This window comes from Ruditapes philippinarum, unplaced genomic scaffold (assembly GCF_026571515.1).
Source record: "Ruditapes philippinarum isolate M1 unplaced genomic scaffold, ASM2657151v2 ctg6732_1_1_1_1, whole genome shotgun sequence".
In the NCBI taxonomy this organism is placed as follows: Eukaryota; Metazoa; Mollusca; class Bivalvia; order Venerida; family Veneridae; genus Ruditapes; species Ruditapes philippinarum.
In genome coordinates, this window is record NW_026852029.1 from 115,451 (window position 1) to 135,515 (window position 20,065).

Below are 20,065 nucleotides of genomic sequence, written 5' to 3' on the forward strand. Positions count from 1 at the left end.
TTCTTCTTACCAAAACTTTATAGTCATCGTGATGTAGGCTTGTTTTATTTTTATTATAATATACAAATATATCATTACAGGACAGTGGTGTACTTACATAAACCTCACTTATTTTTATCACCCTAAGAATACCAAACTGTGAGATTAAGGAGTATTTCTTAACTATTAATATATCAACATTGCTCAATTCTGTTCAATAAGGATATTATTTTTTTTCAAGCTTTTTGCTGGTGTTTAAGTATATTCTTGAGTTCTTCATCTTATCTTAATTTTTTGATTGCCTTTTATGCCACACCAGCACTGTTGCACATTAGGCCGTTTTCATAATAAGGGCAAGCAGTTTAGATGAAAGAACCAACTTCTCATCAAAGAAACAGCTCTTCTGGATGCATTACATAGCAGTGATAAGAGAGAGTTTCATGCCATAGAAACCCTACAAGCTTTCCTACCAAATGTGCTTAAATAAAGAAGCAATTCTTTTGTAATGTAGCAGATAATCAAGATTTTCACATTGAAGTGAATGACAGAGAATTTAGAAGCTATCTTCTTTCATCAATCTTCACATCAATCCAAAGTACCATTTCTACTTTAGTTGCTGGGTATGCAAACAGGTATGGTCATAAAATTTTATAAACAAGGGCAACCAAAAATATGTCTTGACATGTATTTTGATACATGAACATGAGTTTGAACATGATATGATAATAACTTACACTCATATTGTATGATATAGCCCTGGTAAAGACTGGTACATTCATGACTTATATATTACCTGTAAAGTGGCACTGACTGTGCGATTATTAAAACATGTCCTACATGTATCAGTGTGTCATATAGTAAACATGCTCTAATTGAAACTGATGTCGAAATGTCACAAGAATGACAGAGCAGTTTGTTTCGTAAACATAACCTGCATGCCACACAAATATGACATGGATCTTTCCTGATTCTCTATATAATGTTTTATTTAATGTACATTCTGGACATGCATTAAGCTAGATATTAAACCTTAACCTGAAAACCTTCTCGATTGGAGGAATCCGGCTTCCATTTTTTGTCCATTATTAATTTTGGGAAGTTTCTTTAGGAAGTTTTGTCAGCCATCAGTCAACAGACTGGCCAGACTGCATGGTACTGAAGGAAAGCCCTGCTCTATAATAGTGGCAAAGGCCAATCACTGTTAGGTCCACCAGGTCATGGGTTAACAGGAATTTGACTGCATGTGATAAATATTACCATTCTAAACTCCAATTGAATGTCTCAAACAACAATTATTATAAAACTCATCATTTAAATGCACCTCCTGCATAAGTTTATAACATATTGTCTATGCAAAACCTATAAACAACATTCTTGTCTCAAAACGAATGACAAATTAATTTCCAATTAATTGCACCAATACACATATCTGACAGAGAAATTATTACACTGTCACAAATGACATCATAGATACATGCAGAGGGAAGGTCAAATGTCAACAAATGACCTCCAGCTACTTGTCAATGTCAACCAGTTGCTATGGAACAAAGGTCAGAAAAGTGGATCAATTAATAAGAGGTCATGATTGCTTCATATGCTTGTCTCAGCACAATTACTACACATTAGACCATCAGAATGTACCTGGATATTTAAAAGTTTATAAGAAGGCATCTGACCTTTGTGACCTGATTGCATTTGTCATATAACTGACACTCTAATATTAGTCAAGTTGGCTGTTTACTTGCAATTAGCACAAGTTCCATACATTTATCTGGTACTAACTTGTTCCAATCAGTAAAATGACATTTGCGAGATGAGGACATAGATATGAAACCTTGCCTGAAAACTACATGAAGCAACATAAAAATCTCTCTCTACTAATCTTATCTAATCTACATTTAAGAAATTTATTTTGGACCACCCATTTACTATAGAGTAGAAGTCCACTACTTATTCTAAAACTGTTTATAAATTCCCAGCTATTAAATCATATCTGAATAATTTTGGCACAAATGTTTTGTTCTGTTTTACTGATTCAATCTTGATACTGTCCAGTCTACCAGAAGTGGTTCAGTTCCGGTAGAAATCTCTCTTGTTCTGATAACTTCTGACAGAATAAGATATCTCAACCTATCCAAATATCACAGCCTCATGACGAATACAAGATGAATATAAGATGAGATCTCTAGAGAAGATCTTATTAATTTGTCTTGTCAAAATAGTGCCACTTCTAGAACTATATTCTCCAGTTTTTCAATCAAGTAGACTGGTGATTATCTTTTATGACAGTTCAGAATATACATAATTTCAGCAAATCAAAAAGAACTTTACAATTGTAGTTGTTAACAATCAAACTTGCTTGCATCAAATGATTTTTTTATATGCAAGAGGAAAAGGTTTTTTTTTTATCAAAGAGTATTTTACAGTATGTAACAATGAAATAGTTCTATAGAATAAGTATACCATAGAATGCATTCATTAATTTAATGATTGACATATATATGTTGAAATGTTTCTTCTGAATAAAAACCTATTAAACTTTAATACAGTTGTAGATGGAGGTTAATACCACCCAGATGGTCTCCTGAAATGTAGCAAATTTCCGAATGCATTCAAAATATAGATTTTTCTTAGCATTAACTCATTATCGGAGCCATACAAAAAAAGAAAAAGTAAATTGAAACATACTGAGTAACTAGAAATGTGTCCATAGGACACGGATGCCCCCACACGCCACTGTTCTGTCAATCTTATGACTCTAGGTCAAATATTGTTTGGACTACATGTGCCACAAGTTGAAAACTAAAAATCAACAAAGGGCCATAATTCTGTTAAATTTGGTCGCAACAAAAATTCCTTCCTTTACTACCATCTACACATTAAGGTTGTTAATCCCTGGAAGTTTAAGCAAAATCTGCCATCTGGTATAAGAGGAGTTGCGTTCACAAAATTTCTACATAGTATATAATGAAAAAATCAACAAAGGGCCATAATTCTGTTAAATTTGGTTGCAGCAAAAATTCCTTCCTTTACTGCCATCTACACATTAAGGTTGTTCATCCCTGGAAGTTTAAGCAAAATCTGCCATCCGGTTTAAGAGGAGTTGCATTCACAAAATTTCTACATAGTATATAGTGAAAAAATCAACAAAGGGCCATAATTCCGTAAAATTTGGTCGCAGCAAAAATTCCTTCCTTTACTATCATCTACACCTTAAGGTTGTTCATCCCTGTAAGTTTAAGCAAAATCTGCCATCCGGTTTAAGCGGAGTTGCGTTCACAAAATTTCTACATAGTATATAGTGAAAAAATCAACAAAGGGCCATAATTCTGTTAAATTTGGTCGCAGCAAAAATTCCTTCCTTTACTACCATCTACACATTAAGGTTGTTCATCCCTGTAAGTTTAAGCAAAATCTGCCATCCGGTTTAAGAGGAGTTGCGTTCACAAAATTTCTACATAGTATATAGTGAAAAAATCAACAAAGGGCCATAATTCCGTAAAATTTGGTCGCAGCAAAAATTCCTTCCTTTACTATCATCTACACCTTAAGGTTGTTCATCCCTGTAAGTTTAAGCAAAATCTGCCATCCGGTTTAAGAGGAGTTGCGTTCACAAAATTTCTACATAGTATATAGTGAAAAAATCAACAAAGGGCCATAATTCTGTTAAATTTGGTCGCAGCAAAAATTCCTTCCTTTACTACCATCTACACATTAAGGTTGTTCATCCCTGTAAGTTTAAGCAAAATCTGCCATCCGGTTTAAGAGGAGTTGTGTTCACAAAATTTCTACATAGTATATAGTGAAAAAATCAACAAAGGGCCATAATTCTGTTAAATTTGGTCGCAGCGAAAATTCCTTCCTTTACTACCATCTACACATTAAGGTTGTTCATCCCTGTAAGTTTAAGCAAAATCTGCCATCCGGTTTAAGAGGAGTTGCGTTCACAAGATTTCGGGACGTACGGACGGACGGACGGACTGACGGACGGACGGACGGACAAGTGCAACGCTATATGCTCCCACATTGTGGGGGCATAAAAACTAAAAGTATTGAGTTAACACTATAAAAGAACATCATACATGTAACATATGGTGTAAACCACAGAACCAGTCAGCCTGTCTGCACAATGACTTTTATCATGACAGAAAAAAAGCACATCCCACAAATGATAAAAAACATGTTGTGAACCATTCAAATTTTGAGTTAACAATAGCTGCAATCTGATATCAATCAGGAAATACAGCTCAAGAAAATGATTCAAATCATTCAGGAAAGCTGACAATTTTCCAGTTATAGGATAAAATTAGTCAATGCTTTTGAATATTGAGAAAAACATCAATGTCAAATTTTGAAATTTATTGAATTTCCTTTGCAACAAAACATGAACATAGATAAAGTTAACAATTTCTCATAGAACAGAAATGATAAAACAATGACAAAATTATACCGTGAACACACTTTTAATAAAACAGCCTAGCTAAATAAATGAAATCAAGTATTGTAAACTTGGGGGGCTTCAATGACCAAGAAGTCAAAGTTACTGACTGAATCATTTGCCTTAACAGCTGTGAGTCTGAATTCCACCAGGAACTTTGAATCCTAGGTATAGACAACTACTAACAGAGGATTGGTTGTTCTGATCTTTCCTAAAATATTGCATTGATAGACATTTAAACTAGTCTTCCAGCATCAGTTTAATTAGAAAGTTGCCATGTGACCTATACAGAGGTGATGCAACTTAAAACCTAACCAGAAAACAAACTACAATGTTACTAAGAAGATAATACAAGGTTTAATATTAAAGCTATACGGCCTGTTATGAAATCCCTTTTAATGGTGCTCATGTTGGAAAGAAATCTATCCTTTATCAGGCCTAGACAAAATGAGAAGTGCAGTGTCACAATGACTTGGAGAAACAATCAATGTATTCTATAAAGCTTTTATAAACAGTAGCAAATACCCTATCATTCATTAGCCACAGGTACAGACATAGTTAGGTGATTGTGATCCTACAAATCTTTAGTGCTAACACCAATTAATCTTTTGATGATAAAGAGTAAGATATCTTGTTTACTTTCTGATTATAATGATTGTAAAACAAACAGGACAAGCTTTGAATGTGAAACATTGGTACACCACACTGGAAACCAAGAATGTACCCTTTAACACTGTATTAACATAGTATCCCACATTTATGAAGAGGGTGTTGGTTTTTTTCACACATGCATACTGTGATATCTGTGGAATACAATATTGCACTTTCACCTTACAAATACTTTTTTGCCAACCTTTTTGGTCCATTTTTTAGCAGTTCAAAAGGGTCCAAATTTTTTCAAAGCAAGAGAAATATGTTTAATGAAAGCAGACAGTCACCTTTGAAAAAAAATGTGTTAAATGTATTCCTATCTTGGAATGATAATATTCACCAACGCCATTTCTGATATAGGTTAATTAACCCTTACATTATGCTTGAATTGAAGCTTACAAAACCTTGATCCGACAAGGCCAATCTGTACATGCATGCAGTGTGGTCAAACTGTAAACTGACCAACAACAAATATTCCTATATGATATCACTAAAATATATAAGAAGGACAAGACAATATTCAGTATATTCATCAGGATAATCTAACTTACCTTCATATGAAGTATATCTGAAGTCGAATTCTCTCGGAAAACTGTCCAAGACTGGTTCCAAACTGTGAGATAAAACTAAAATCCACAATAGAATAAAGAAGGACACAAAACACCTCCTTGGCTCACACATTCTTTAGTAAAATCTCTGTCAAACCTGGTGTCATCCTGAACATTATCTACATGTCATCTGAAAACAGAAAATATATCAGTTAAGTAACATGTTATCATTATTATCATTATAATTTAGCATTAAACATGTAATTCTTAATTAATCCTTTTCTATTGCTGCTTTCTTGCATAATTAATCAGTCATAGAGGAATCGACTCACTGCCTGGATGTGTAAGTAAGTAACACCTTTATTTACTGAGGCTTACATTTAAGGTTTAAACTAAATCTATTCATGTGACCAATGAGGACCAAGGTTAGTCAGCACATGATGCTGCCTGGTCTGCACTGACCACTATTCAGCCAGTAGTTATCTGTAAATTTTCATTTTAAATAATGAATGATTTTGTTTGGATACTAAAAGTTGAAACGGTTAAACCACACAGAGGTTTGGTCAGGCAGGTACTTTTCTCTGTGGCACATGCCAGTCATTGTGTTTCACAAATGGTTGCAATACAACTCTGACACAATTTTTTCTGCCCTCATAACAATTTTATTTTTGACCTTTATCAAATTTAAAGTTTGGAACCTTTACTATCATTACATAATTGTAAAACACATAAAAAGAACATTTGATTGTGGCTTGACCTAATGTGAAACAAAGACTTAAATAGAGAAAAACAGACTTTTGTTTGCTAAAGAACCAGTAAGAGACTAAAAATGTGAGAGATTTGGAATAGAGCATGTGGACATAACATGCTTTCTTTCTTATTTGTATAAGCTTAAGAATTTTACTTTTTAAGTATTTGGACGAATTCTTTCTGCATTCCAGATCAAATAAAATAAACATTGTAGGGACAAAAGCTACATAATTAATGACCTCACCTAAAGCCAATATGTCAGGGTCTTTAATCTTTCCTTTTAAAATGTAATTAAACTGAAAGTTTTACATCAGCAGTATATTTTTCAAAGTTGTATATGAAGAGCCCTACAGTGGACTGTATTTTGGTAAGGTTGGGGACTGAGTATCCATGCCATATTTGGACAGGGTTTAATTGTGTTTATTTAATATAAATCTCTATAATCTTATAATATATACAGTCAATAAAACAGACAAACAGACTTTCTCTCCCAACCATAAATATCTTTCCCTTGATAGTTTATGATATAGGGAAAATGAGGCAAATATACACATACATCTTTATTGATGTCCAGGAACTAAATGTAATATAATAAGCTCAAACGGTACAGGATAAACCTATAATGCAACTAGCAACTTTTTGAAACAAAGATTTTCAGACACATATAAGGTCAATTATTACAAGATGATTATAAGAGTTGAGCTATTTAAATAACAATTAAAAGGTAGCCTTCACTAAATAACACGTTTTCCTAAAATAGAGTAAAACAGAATCTCTAAAGAAAGCCCAGCATGGCAAAATTGTAAATGTTGCAGGCTCGCTTTAATTGAGCCTGTTCATGGACGGTAGTCAGGTGATTGCAAGCTACCCTCCACACCCCCTTAGCACCAGCTTAAGCAGAATAGTGAAATTTTGAACTTTCGTCGTATATTTTACCATTCATTTTCTGAAAATTTTCCTTTCTTTTGTTGCTAGTTTGCATGATGTTTGATTTAATTTTGTTTAAGTAATTGTTTGTATAAATGCATGTGTAAATGATTGTTCGAAATACCTCGAGGAAGACAGAATTTATCCCATTGAGTTTCCTTTGGTAAATAAAGTATAAAATTTCTTTAAAAATTTCAAAGGAAAACTATTCTGTCTTTCTTTTATTTGACATTAACTGCTGTTTTTTTCTAATTTCATTATAAAGATTGCAAAAACTTTTTCAATCTTCACAATCATGTCATACATCTAAATCAATAAATCTTGTATAAAATTAAATTTAAATGTACAATTTCAGTTAAATTCTGTCAATGAAAAAAACCCTCTTCAAACATAATAATCTGATGTAAATCTTTTTAATTAAAAAATATAAAAATCAATTCAGCATCAAACACATATTATGGCAAATAAAAATATATTCAGCAAAATATTTTTTTTTCATCGTTAACACATATAATTATTTATCTTTAAAAAAATTGTGAATAATTATTTTTGGCGCCTAGATTAGAATCAATTTTATGCAACAATAAAAAAAAAATGCCTTTATAGTTATACTGTATTATATATACATGTATATAATACACATTTATTCGAAATTATGTCCGGACTGAAACAAATTAAAAAAAATTGTGTACATACATAGATTTTATTATCCATTTACTTTCATTAGATAACTTTTTAATATATTGATTATTAAAAATTATATCATATATATTAAATATTATATCACAGGTAAATAACAAACAAATCCTGTTACATTGTTTCTATAATAATGAAATTTAAGATTTTTTATTTAAATTTTGGCACCCCTATTTAAAGTTGATCTGGACAGATTTATTGTACTAAATAGACCTTAATCTTGTTCAAGTACTCTTCAAAGTAAGGAATATCAAGTTATTATTCCACCCCATTAGGTACATAATCCAAACCTAGATTGACTTAAAAAAAAGTCATCTTTATAAATTAAATTATATACCTACTCTCTCTCTCTCTCTCACTGTGTTGATATATTACTATATTTATTTATAAATCTTAAGAAGTTTTTTTTACTGAAATATGTTCATTTCATAATTTGTTCATATTGAATATCAATATTGTTCTTCAAGATGTCCACGTACATGATTGTATCAAAAAACAAAAACAATTCACTAAATTTAAATAATACTAATTGAAATTACATTAAATTATCAACTTCTTGTATTATAATACATTGCATTGTAAATAATCAATTTACTATGGCATTAAAAGTTTAACAACATCATATATATCTAATTGGTCACCTTGTCAATTTCTTAAGTCCACACCAAGACAACTTTTGCAAAGTTGTTCCCAGATAATCACCACTTCAAAATGTTAATTCCCTGTCACTATAATTCTTTTTTTTTAAAACAGCTGTTATTGTATTTTACATCCAAAAATCCCTCAAAAAACAAATCTCATTATTGTTTGACGTGTACTACCACAACTGTTGCCTCTTTACATGTAGCCTTTGACTCCGCTTAAAGAACTTTAATCAAATGTAAATGAAAAACAAACAATAACTTAGTGTGAAATATAAACACTCTTTTCTGCAATAACAAGCTACTTGAGTTTATCAAAATAAATAGAGGACCGCTACAGTTAAAGACTTGTATAGTCTGGAGATTTGTAACAAAGCCTTATAAAAGACCCCTGATAAAATATTAACAAATATTATAACAGGTCAATAGGACCAAGTTGACCGATGGTGGACAATTATACAATTGTAACTCTTCTATGACACTTGGCCATTAACATTTGTTGAGTAATTTTTAACTCGATTAATCTTCTAAGACTTGATAAACTATAATATAAACATTCCATACTTCCCTATATATGATAATATATTCAGAAATAAAATTTGATTCATTTGTAATAATAATTGTCATGATTTTATACTACAATCAAAATTTAATTCGACTGAATGTTTAAACAGCGAGAATTATTAGGTCAATAGACTATTAAAGTTTGCATGTTCAAACAATACCAGGCTTGTAACATATTATGTGTGTATAATTTTCTTAATCCTTAAAATCTGGTGGAATCAAAATGATTAGCCTTTGTCAAACAACAACTTATAGCCTGACTAAGGGGGCCAAATGCCACTGTGATCTCATACAACAGATCTTCTAAGAGAAAATTGTATTACAATTGTAACTGACATTCTGATACAAAATCAAAGAATGTTCATTATGTCGCGGTTCAGATGACTGTTCACTATTTAGGGGAGATTATGTGTAAGTGGCTGGATAGCTCAGCCGATAGAGCCAGTGTACGGTATTCCGAGGGGTCCCTGGTTCGAGTCCCATTCAGACTGCACATTATTCTCACCCTGTGACATTTGGCGCCCAATGGGGACCATAACTGCAAATATATAGAGTTTAATTAGCATTGCTTGGTAACCCTGAGAAATTCGAGGATGAATTTCAATACAGCAGGGGAGTATGTCACTGTTCAGAACTGTTCACTATTTAGGGGAGAAAATGTGTTAGCAGCCAGATAGCTCAGTCGGTTGAGCCGCAGAACATTAATCCGAGGGTCCTGGGTTCAAGTCCCTGTCAGGCTGCACATTTTTCTCACCCTGCAACAATCACTTAAATGGCAGCTTGCAAACTTAAAATGTAAAATCAGGAGCCTCTCAAAACATTGTTAATCAATGCAATGATTGTTGAGATATTTGGTCCCATTTACCTCATTTGATCTTATTGAAAATCGGCTATTCAAAGAAAAGAAACATTGTAATGAAAAAAATGTAGGAGGAATTTCAAAGTAAGATCATATTTGGAAACAATGTTTTAGAAAATATTTTACACATTGTTTTTTCAAATAAAAATAGGGAAACAAGACAACCTACTAGGTGGAGAATTATTCAAACAAGAGCATTTTATAGTATCTGTGTAAAGTTGTAATGTTTTTATAAAACTTAGTGCTTCAACAACCACTTTAAAAATGACTTTTAACATCATCAAAGTAATGTTAACTTGCAGCTGTTTCAATGAAGAGCCATTCTGTAAACAACAAGTCATTTATCTTTATTTATCTTTTCTCTTCAAATGTTCCTTTTTCAATGATTATTTCCAATATTCTCGCAATATTATCCAAAATGCATAGTTTTTAATGTACATGTGTTTTTGAACTAAAATACAGGCAACTGCATGTTCAAAATTTTGATGTGCATAACCTTAGTAAAAAAAATAATAAAAACCCACTTCTTTCTTATTAGATTTTCATGTACATCAATAAAATGATTATTTTAATGAACGGAATTGTCTGTTTAGGGAACATTATAGTCTCAATATTACAGAAATATAAAGTGATTTAAAAATCCTGTAACTCAATTTTTTTATGGTTTTATATCATAAATATAATGCTCAAATTAAGATTAGTTTCAAAAAGCATTATTAGTAAAGATGTTTTTTTTAAATAAGAAATGAATGCATATATTTTAATACTTACATTATGTATACATGTATAATGTGGAAAAACATTTTCAGTAAATATTTTACATATTCTTCGATGTTTGAAAATTGTTTTAGAAGCATAATTATATACATATATAAAATTTCACTTAAGTGTGGTAACAACCTTCATTACAACATACAGGATCTTGAAACTAAATTACCTCCACATACAAAAATGCCTTATTTTCATGTGCATTATAAAATTTGGTTGAGTTTTTGAATTATATTCTGCACTGAAATTACTAGGAGAAATATTTTTTTCCCACACAAAAATTTCTGAGGGTTAAAAAGACTGATAGGAATATTTGTTATTTATCTTCAAATAAACTGACTTTCACATTAAATTGAAAATTCTATACACTGGTTACAATATATTTCCAGTTGAAATCTTTTATAGCCTGAAATAAACTATTTAATACATTAGACCTTTATTTTTTATCTGACCTATATTTTTGGACTTCACAATTTTGTCTGACAGACTGACTATATGATAGACAATTAAAAACACATTATTTTCAATTTGATCTCAATTTTTATCTTAAATGTTTCCTTTTAACTGACAGGCCTGACTTAAAATATAACTACTTTAATGCACCCTCCTGTCTGAAACATTGACACTTGTACAATCTATGGGGGCAAGACATTATGTCCCAAGACAAAGATTTTACGTCTGAGAGTCAAGAGGTCTCGGACAAAGTAGACACTGTCCAAAAACAACTTCACTTATCACTATCTTAGATATTAATTGCAATTTGATATACTTTTCAAAAAGATTAACAAAGTAATAAAACAAAAAAAGAGAAATTACAAAAACTGATAAAGCTAAGTAGTCTTACAGTATACTGTACAATAAGCAACCCATTATTGAACTTAAATAAAATCATTAAAATTCATCTTTTAAAATTAATGTCAATCATGTAATTATGAAAGTTTAAAAGAAAAAAATCCTAAGCAGAACAAAGTTAATATTTAGATGCATTCATGACAATGACATGGGTGGTAATTGGTCTGATAAGATCAATAAGGGGAATTCATTAGGAAGTTTACAGTACAACTTGTTAGACTGTACTGACATGCCTGTAAGGGTTTAGATGACCTCTGATGACCTACACTGACCACAAGGTCATCATGTCTATGTCACAGAAGATAACCTGAAATGACCCAGCCAGGTAAAAGCTTTGTGCTAGAAGCTCAGGTATTTTGAGGAGTATTCTGTAACATTACATGACAGTAAGCCTTTATTAATGTGCCATTATAAATATTAAAGAATTATCATAACTTTGTAGCTGGGCTTATTAATAATGATAAATCTCATCAAGGTGGGCTGTTAGGTGGTCATAAATGTTACATAGTCTCTTCATTTAGGATGTACAATCATATTTCTGATTAAAAGAACAAGTTTCGTCTTAGATTAATTACAAGTCTTGCTGATTCCCAGTGTAACACTCTTTTATGACATAATTACATACATTCATAGAATGATCATATTAATAACTAAATGTACTTTTAAGTGATCACTTCAATGAGAAAACTTATTTTTTGACAAACTGATTTATAACATACTGGTAAATGGGCAATATCTTTGTGTTTTCAATTACAAGTAAACAAATGAAAACTTTCCCAATCCAAATAAAAAGACAAAAAAAAACAACAAAATTTTAATATAATATATAAAGATGATACAACTTATATTAACTATTTCACTTCCACATTATGTATCATAATATCAGAAATTATTAAGGTATAGCTATGAAATAATGGCCAAACCACATGTAGGGATAGGGAGGTGAATATAAATCAGCAACACAGTCAGATTTTTAACCATTATATGATAAATCTAACCAGTCCAAGAATACAGATCAAGATCAAATTTGATAGCAAAAACACCAGTCTACCAACCAGTAAATAAAGATTATGATGTTTTTGTAGCTATCAAGTGGGTAGGGGAAATATGCCAAATCTGATGAAGTGGTGATGTAATTATTTGCCTGATTTTGATTCTGATACAAGTACACATCAACAACCCCATGGCTTTTCACCTGGTTCTGGTATGTTAGTTTTGGCTCCAACATAGTAACCTATGTACCATAACAGTTTCAGACAAATGTCAAACACAAACAATAGGAATGCCATGGTTTTTGCATAAAACAAAACAATAAAATTAACAGACAACAATCAAGATAATGAAGCAAATTCAGTTAATCCAACTACAACATGGATTTTAAAACATTATTGCCCTACCCAATTTATTCAGCTTCACACATGCAGGTCAGCCTGCATTGAACCCATTTCAACTCACAGTTAATGTTATATAAAATAAGAATCATTATATAATTGAATTTCTTTTACCAAATTCATTACTATTATTCATGCACCAAATTTGATAGCAAAAACAAACTCAGAGTAAATTACACATTATATATGCAAAAATATATTACTATAATACCTAGTACATGAAGATTATATAAGAGAAATATACCTGTCTGGCATAAATTAACTCACTGTTATTATCCTAACCTAGCTAGTACACAGTCGTATGTGAATTTCCAACATTATAGTCCTATCAATACTTATAATATTACTGTTATTGTTAGGTTGATTGAGGACACTAACATGTTATGTTTAGGACATAGACACCAGTCTCACACTGTTACAACATAAAAATGACATAAAACATGCTCCTGTAACTTTTCTATTAATACAAAGTTCCTAATTATATTAGTGACTGATGAACATAGAGATATTCTTAATTAATTCTGGTCTCATTTTATTAAAAGACCTTTGAGTCATATAATGAAGCCAATGTCTCAGACAACACCAAACCATAATAAATGTACATGGTACATCCCAAAAATACATTTTATTACTTTGAGCTATCATATGAAAAGTGAAATCAATTACCCCCCTTCACTATCTGTATGAAGATCAGGCTGTCATTTAACCAGCATGTCAAGCCAGCAGACACTTTAGCCAGACTGAAAGGTAACATGTGTACCTGACACATAGATACATGTCCTGTATGCAATTAGTACAATGGTATTGAAGGCAAATACCACTTTGTGCATAATTATATGAAATATGACCTTGAGATAAAATGGAGAGATAAAATATTATTAAAAATATTTCAACAACCTGTATGGCTGGCTACCTGCTTGCAAAGCTATTTAATAAAATTTATAATCAACTTTCAATCATATGTCCATGCTGTTCTTTTCTTTTAAGTTTGCATCATGTAAGTTAATCAAACTATAGTAACATATTTTGTGAAATGTATACTTTGCAAAGGTAAATAATTAATAAGCTTAAATTTCAGAAGATTCAGGTAAATCCCTCATTGTAAAAAGAATCATGAGCCAGAGTGCAATGTAAAGTAGCATTAAATTCTTGCAGACTTGGCATTTACCATCCGGATGGTAGAATAAACATAAATAAGTGCTTTGTTTAATAGATTACAGCAAAACACTCAAATGAACATGTGGATAATGAGAAAACTAAATCTATCCACTGTGTACAACAGGTATAAGTACAGGTAAGTAGAAATAAAGATATTTTAATTACCATAATTAATGTACTTTGAATTTATGTGAATTAAATTGAGCATAACTTTTAATACACTGTGAGGGGATGGAAATGCAGCTTGCAAGTTCTACTTGTAGCATTTCAAATATTTCCTTTTCCACCCACTCCTACCATCTATGTGTGCATGCAGACAGTGTGTAAAACTGAGCTGAACATGAACTGTTGCACAAATGACAGCCATAATACCACATCTTATTAGTACTAATGTAAAGATATCCTTTTATGGTAACTGTTCGTTACTTGATTACTGATTAATTTATAAACAATTCCTCATGAACCACAATTACACTGTTAATCATTAAGTTTTTGTAACCTTTCATCCCTTATATCGGTACACAGTCAACCGCATTTCTACATCACCTGTTGCCCACTGTGTTAATGTTTAGCACAGACAAAAGCATATTTCAGTGTCAGTCTGGAACATCAATCAGTAAGCTTTTTACACAGGAAATTAACTGAGGAAAGAAGTCATGATTTTCTTGAAAAATGTGCTAAATTACCTCAGTATACAACTGTACATGACTGTTTTGAACCATAATTAAACAAAATTGCATCTTTTTATAGGGGTAGCAGTTTTACTCTGAGGGGAGTCTATAACAATGTTTAGAGGTTTTCCAACAATTTTGTGGAAGAAGTTTTATGTATGAATAAAAAGAAGAAAAAAAAAACAATTAATAAGCTTAAAAGTATAAACTTTCAATGACATTTAATAATCTTTTATAATGAAGAAATATTAATTCAGACAGCATAAATATATACTGATATTATGATATAAACACAGGTAATCTACTAGGTCAATACACCTTTAATGTAGGTGTGTCCTTCTGATGTTATTAATTGTCATTAACTTAATGTAAGTACATAAATTAATTAACAAAGTACAAATAGATTGTTTACATGATAATAACTTGTAAAAATTACCTTAGAGACTGATGCTTAACTGTACTTTTATAATATCATTAAGGTGACAACGGAGTCAATTATCACTGAAAATACCTAAAAAGAGATTTTTTGCTTAGTAGATTTATCAACCTTTTCTGAACACATTCGTGATTTAATTTTGGAAGCAGTTAGTCCAAAAAATGTGTTTTTAAACGTTTTAAAATGGTACCTGTACCATTTTTATCTGCTATTCGCGTAACCTGTCAGATATCGATAACGCTCCGCCCCCTGTTGAGGCATCAATGAGGGAAATCGGTAGTTCCATATATCCGTGAATTACCGGTCCATACTGGTCCATACTACTCGTAATTCATGTATCGTACAAATACCGTACATCTTTTATAATTACCGTCTACCTTTTATTTGGCATTTTTTATTAAATAAGAAATTGTCGGCCAAAGTACGTAACATATTGTATGAAACATAAATAATTAAGCATAGCGGCAAATCGCACGACCACGGGGGTTGATTAAAAATATAGTTGCTAAAATATCCATAATGTGTGAAAATAATTTGTCTGTCCCGTTAGTCTGATAGATATGATATTGAGTTTATGGACTTTTGTACGGATTCAACGGCTTACTTGACATTCAACCTCGTTTTCTAACAATGTCAAGTAAAACAACAACAAAAACAGACAACATTTTTTATGTGAACGCCTATATGACTTGTAGTAAAGTGTCCCTGACAAATTTCTAAACTATTTTAGATTGTTTAAGGATGATTATTTCTCTATGAATCAATAAAAAATATATTATATAAATATTATCGGGAATCTTTGAAAAATTTCCCCAGTAAATCAAACAGTACTAATAAACCCTGGGACAAATTAGGAATTAGAATCCATAAAAACGGCCTATCCCTTTATAGAGTTTTATATATTAAAAGAAGGTTAGGTTCTTTAATGACGGGGAAACCTTTTTTTTAAAAAATTAGTTTTAAAAAGGAGGAAAAATATATAAACCCCCATTTTACATCTACCATGGCCCTTTTAAAATACCGTAGAACTAGTTTTTGTTTTTAAAGGTTTCATTTCCCCAAAGAGCAACCCTTTTAAAAAATTTAAGCTATATAAAAAAAACTTAAAAAAAATTTAAAACCCCGCAAGGTTTGGGAAAAAACCCCCCCCGGGCCCTTTTGGTCCGCTTGGGACATAAAACCCAAAGGTTTCGCGATTAAAAAAGCAATTTTAATTTGATGTCACTTGGGTCATAAAATGTTGTTAGAGTATGTTAACCGCAACCTGTGACCCTCTCTGGTGCGATATTTGTGTATTATGCAATTATTTAGCGTGAAACGTAGGGGTCCGAGAGAGAACAGCCGATTTATGACACTTCGTTTGATGCGGGTCGGACTAACTTTGAATCGGCATAACTTTTTTAATAATCAAGCAATAAACATGCGGTTTAAAGCACATGAAAGGGAATTCATTTACGGAGGGAACCGTGTCAGGGATTTTTGTTTGCTCATTCAGCGACTTAATTATCTTTAATTACGTAATATGTATGGTGAAAAAAGTCGCATAAAATGTTTGACGTTACGTAATATTTTTTTGAGAAAAGATAGAAAAAATTTGAGACACGGTTCCCCAGATATTATAAGTATGTTTATTTTCCAAAAGTTTGATAACAAAAAAATAAAAAATGACTTTGATATGACGATTTAAAATTTTAGGATTTTTATTAAAAATCAATCATTTACAAAGGCATTTTTTTCAAATATGTTATTTTTTATGATGATCAGCGACATTTGATGCACAAAGATTAAATAAATAACAATTATTACTAAAATAAGTTGGTTTAAATGGCATTTATGTGAGTCCCACGGAAAGTGTCTGTTGTCACCTTAAATAAATAGGTGAAATAACACATCCTTGAGGAGATCCACTGAGAGTTTATTATAATCTAATCATGCTAATGGGAGAAGTGTGCCAGTATCATTTAGAAAGGGAAAAGGCATGAGGAAGGATCTTGTAATGTATATCTGATAAGACAAGTATCATCATAAAACTAGCAGACTGGGTCTTTCAAATATAAACAAGATGTCTCAAAAGCAGCTTGTTCATGTCTCACACTGCTAGTGTAAAGTACTTATATATTAATTATTCAACTCCAAGTTTTTGTTGAAGTATTGAAGTAACCTTAAACTTGTAGACTTATTACCTGCAACACATAGGGGAGAAATGAATCATTTTTCTCATATTCAAAACTTCAAAATGTGATGGAAATAACTTGGAAGACTTTGGAGACAAAGCGATCTCAAAAACAAACATTTTATGAAACATTTACAGCTGCTGCCAGACAGACATCTTCTTTGACTTTTCTAAGTAACACGTAGGGTCTCTATTCTCACAACAGAAAATAATTAAATTCAGTAAAAATTAACAATAGAATAAAAGAAATGGACAGTCACCTACAATCATGGTCTTCAAGATATGAATAAAGAACGAATTAGATATGTTTATGGAGAAGTCAAAGAAATGTTCTTATTTCACAGATGGGAATATCATTCAATAAAATTCTATAAGTAAAGCGATATAACTGGGACAGTGACCACTAAGTTAATGGTCTTGAAGACATGTATGAAGTTTCTAGTGAATGTCACATGACAAGCAGCAAGCAAAAGCAAAACAAATGAAACTATTCAAGAGTGACCATTAGTTGTACTTATAATGGTGTTTTTGGAGTGAACATTTTAAATCATTTTATTTTCTTTAAGAAATAAACCATAAGGAAAATGTCAACTTATTCTGATGAAAGGGTTGTGAAAATATATTTTCTCTCCCAAAAGTTGAACTCCTGAAGGGTTTTACATCAGAAAACATGAGGATATTCGTTCTAACACCTCATTGAGTTTCACCAGTTCAATGCAACCATCAACCTTAGATTTGAGTCTAATCTTCAAATATCAACTGGAATTACCTTATTTTTTGTCAGTTTTTATCCTAAATAATTTATTAGAGCAGACTGATAAAATACAAGAAAAACTTCAGCTGGCAGCACAAAAATGGGCCATTAATTTACAATTACCCTTCTACAATACTGATATAATCTTTCTGCAACATTATTGTGTATTAAAAAAACACCATTTGGTGTGAAGAAAGAGACAGAGACACTGCTGTAAGGTGTTGATCTAACATCTGAAAGATCTATCAAACCACCATAGGCTAAGAAACTAGTCTAGATTGACTTGATATGACCAATTGATATGTAATAACTAAATAAAACATCATTTTTTTTCTTGGCTTTCATTCAATACTTGTGATACTCTTCATAAAAACCAAGTCCTTTGGGCAATAAGTATGTTATTGCATGGGTCCTTTGGGCAATAAGTATGTTATTGCATGGGTCCTTTGGGCAATAAGTATGTTATTGCATGGGTCCTTTGGGCAATAAGTATGTTATTGCATGGGTGGTAAATCATTGTAATAGTAACTAATTTGTTCATCACTTTTACTTGCCATTTTTTACACCATATACATTATGTACATAATTATAAATGTAAAGTATTTCACTTAGACATAAATTGATCTGATGATCATCAGAAATATGTTATTTCCTCTCTGCCTGGAATCTAATAAATATTGGGGAGTACCTGCAAAATTCAATTCTAAATATACCTGTAAATAGCAGGTAATTTGTTTCCCATTAACATAGTTTATGTTCTGCTAATTGGCAGGAACTTCTTCCACACATAATATAGTCTGAAACCATTAAATTTTGAAAAGAAGAGTTTGTTATATTAAATAATGAAAAGGAAAAAAGGTAATCTCAATAAATTTACAGATATGAGGGAAAATATCCTCTATGACTTAATGAACATTTAGGTACAGAAAAGAAGAATTCAAGGACTGATACGTAGAATATCCATCAATATGCAATTTGCCTTAATTCATGTCATAAAAAGTAAAAGCATCTATAAATTTGCAAAAAAGCATGACAATAAGAAAGCATTAATTTTGTTACATTAAATTTATATCATATATTTAATCTAAGCTGCGGCAAGTTTTATAACCTAATTTTCAAATCTTTCAAAATGATTATGATATATCACTGTCTACAAATAAATAATTAAAACTGATAAAAACAGCACATATTATATCTGATTATCAGTGTAACTGTACATAATGATAAATGATCTAACATCATTTATCTCCAGTATTTATCAGGGAAAAGATACATTCATTCTGAACTTAGAGCCTGCTGTAATATACATAAACATTGTAAACTGGTTTGAAATTTGCATTAAATACTACCCTTTAAATCAAATTTAATAACGCAGCACTGTCATAAGTCATTTTTATCCGCAGACAAACCAAGCAAAAGCAAAACAAATGAAACTATTCAAGAGTGACCATTAGTTGTACTTATAATGGTGTTTTTGGAGTGAACATTTTAAATCATTTTATTTTCTTTAAGAAATAAACCATAAGGAAAATGTCAACTTATTCTGATGAAAGGGTTGTGAAAATATATTTTCTCTCCCAAAAGTTGAACTCCTGAAGGGTTTTACATCAGAAAACATGAGGATATTCGTTCTAACACCTCATTGAGTTTCACCAGTTCAATGCAACCATCAACCTTAGATTTGAGTCTAATCTTCAAATATCAACTGGAATTACCTTATTTTTTGTCAGTTTTTATCCTAAATAATTTATTTCAAATCTTTCAAAATGATTATGATATATCACTGTCTACAAATAAATAATTAAAACT

General features: G+C 31.2%; 1 protein-coding gene across 3 annotated transcripts in view; it reads right to left on the minus strand.

The window, feature by feature from the left end:
- Positions 1–20,065, minus strand: part of LOC132747113 (semaphorin-5A-like) — an 81,584-nt gene that overhangs the window by 23,691 nt on the left and 37,828 nt on the right. For all 3 annotated transcript variants that reach the window (XM_060736435.1, XM_060736430.1, XM_060736444.1), the window contains one exon: positions 5,620–5,806. In XM_060736435.1, coding sequence (XP_060592418.1) covers positions 5,620–5,749 — 130 coding nt within the window. In that variant the 5' untranslated portion in view covers positions 5,750–5,806. The remainder of the gene's footprint in view (positions 1–5,619; positions 5,807–20,065) is intronic.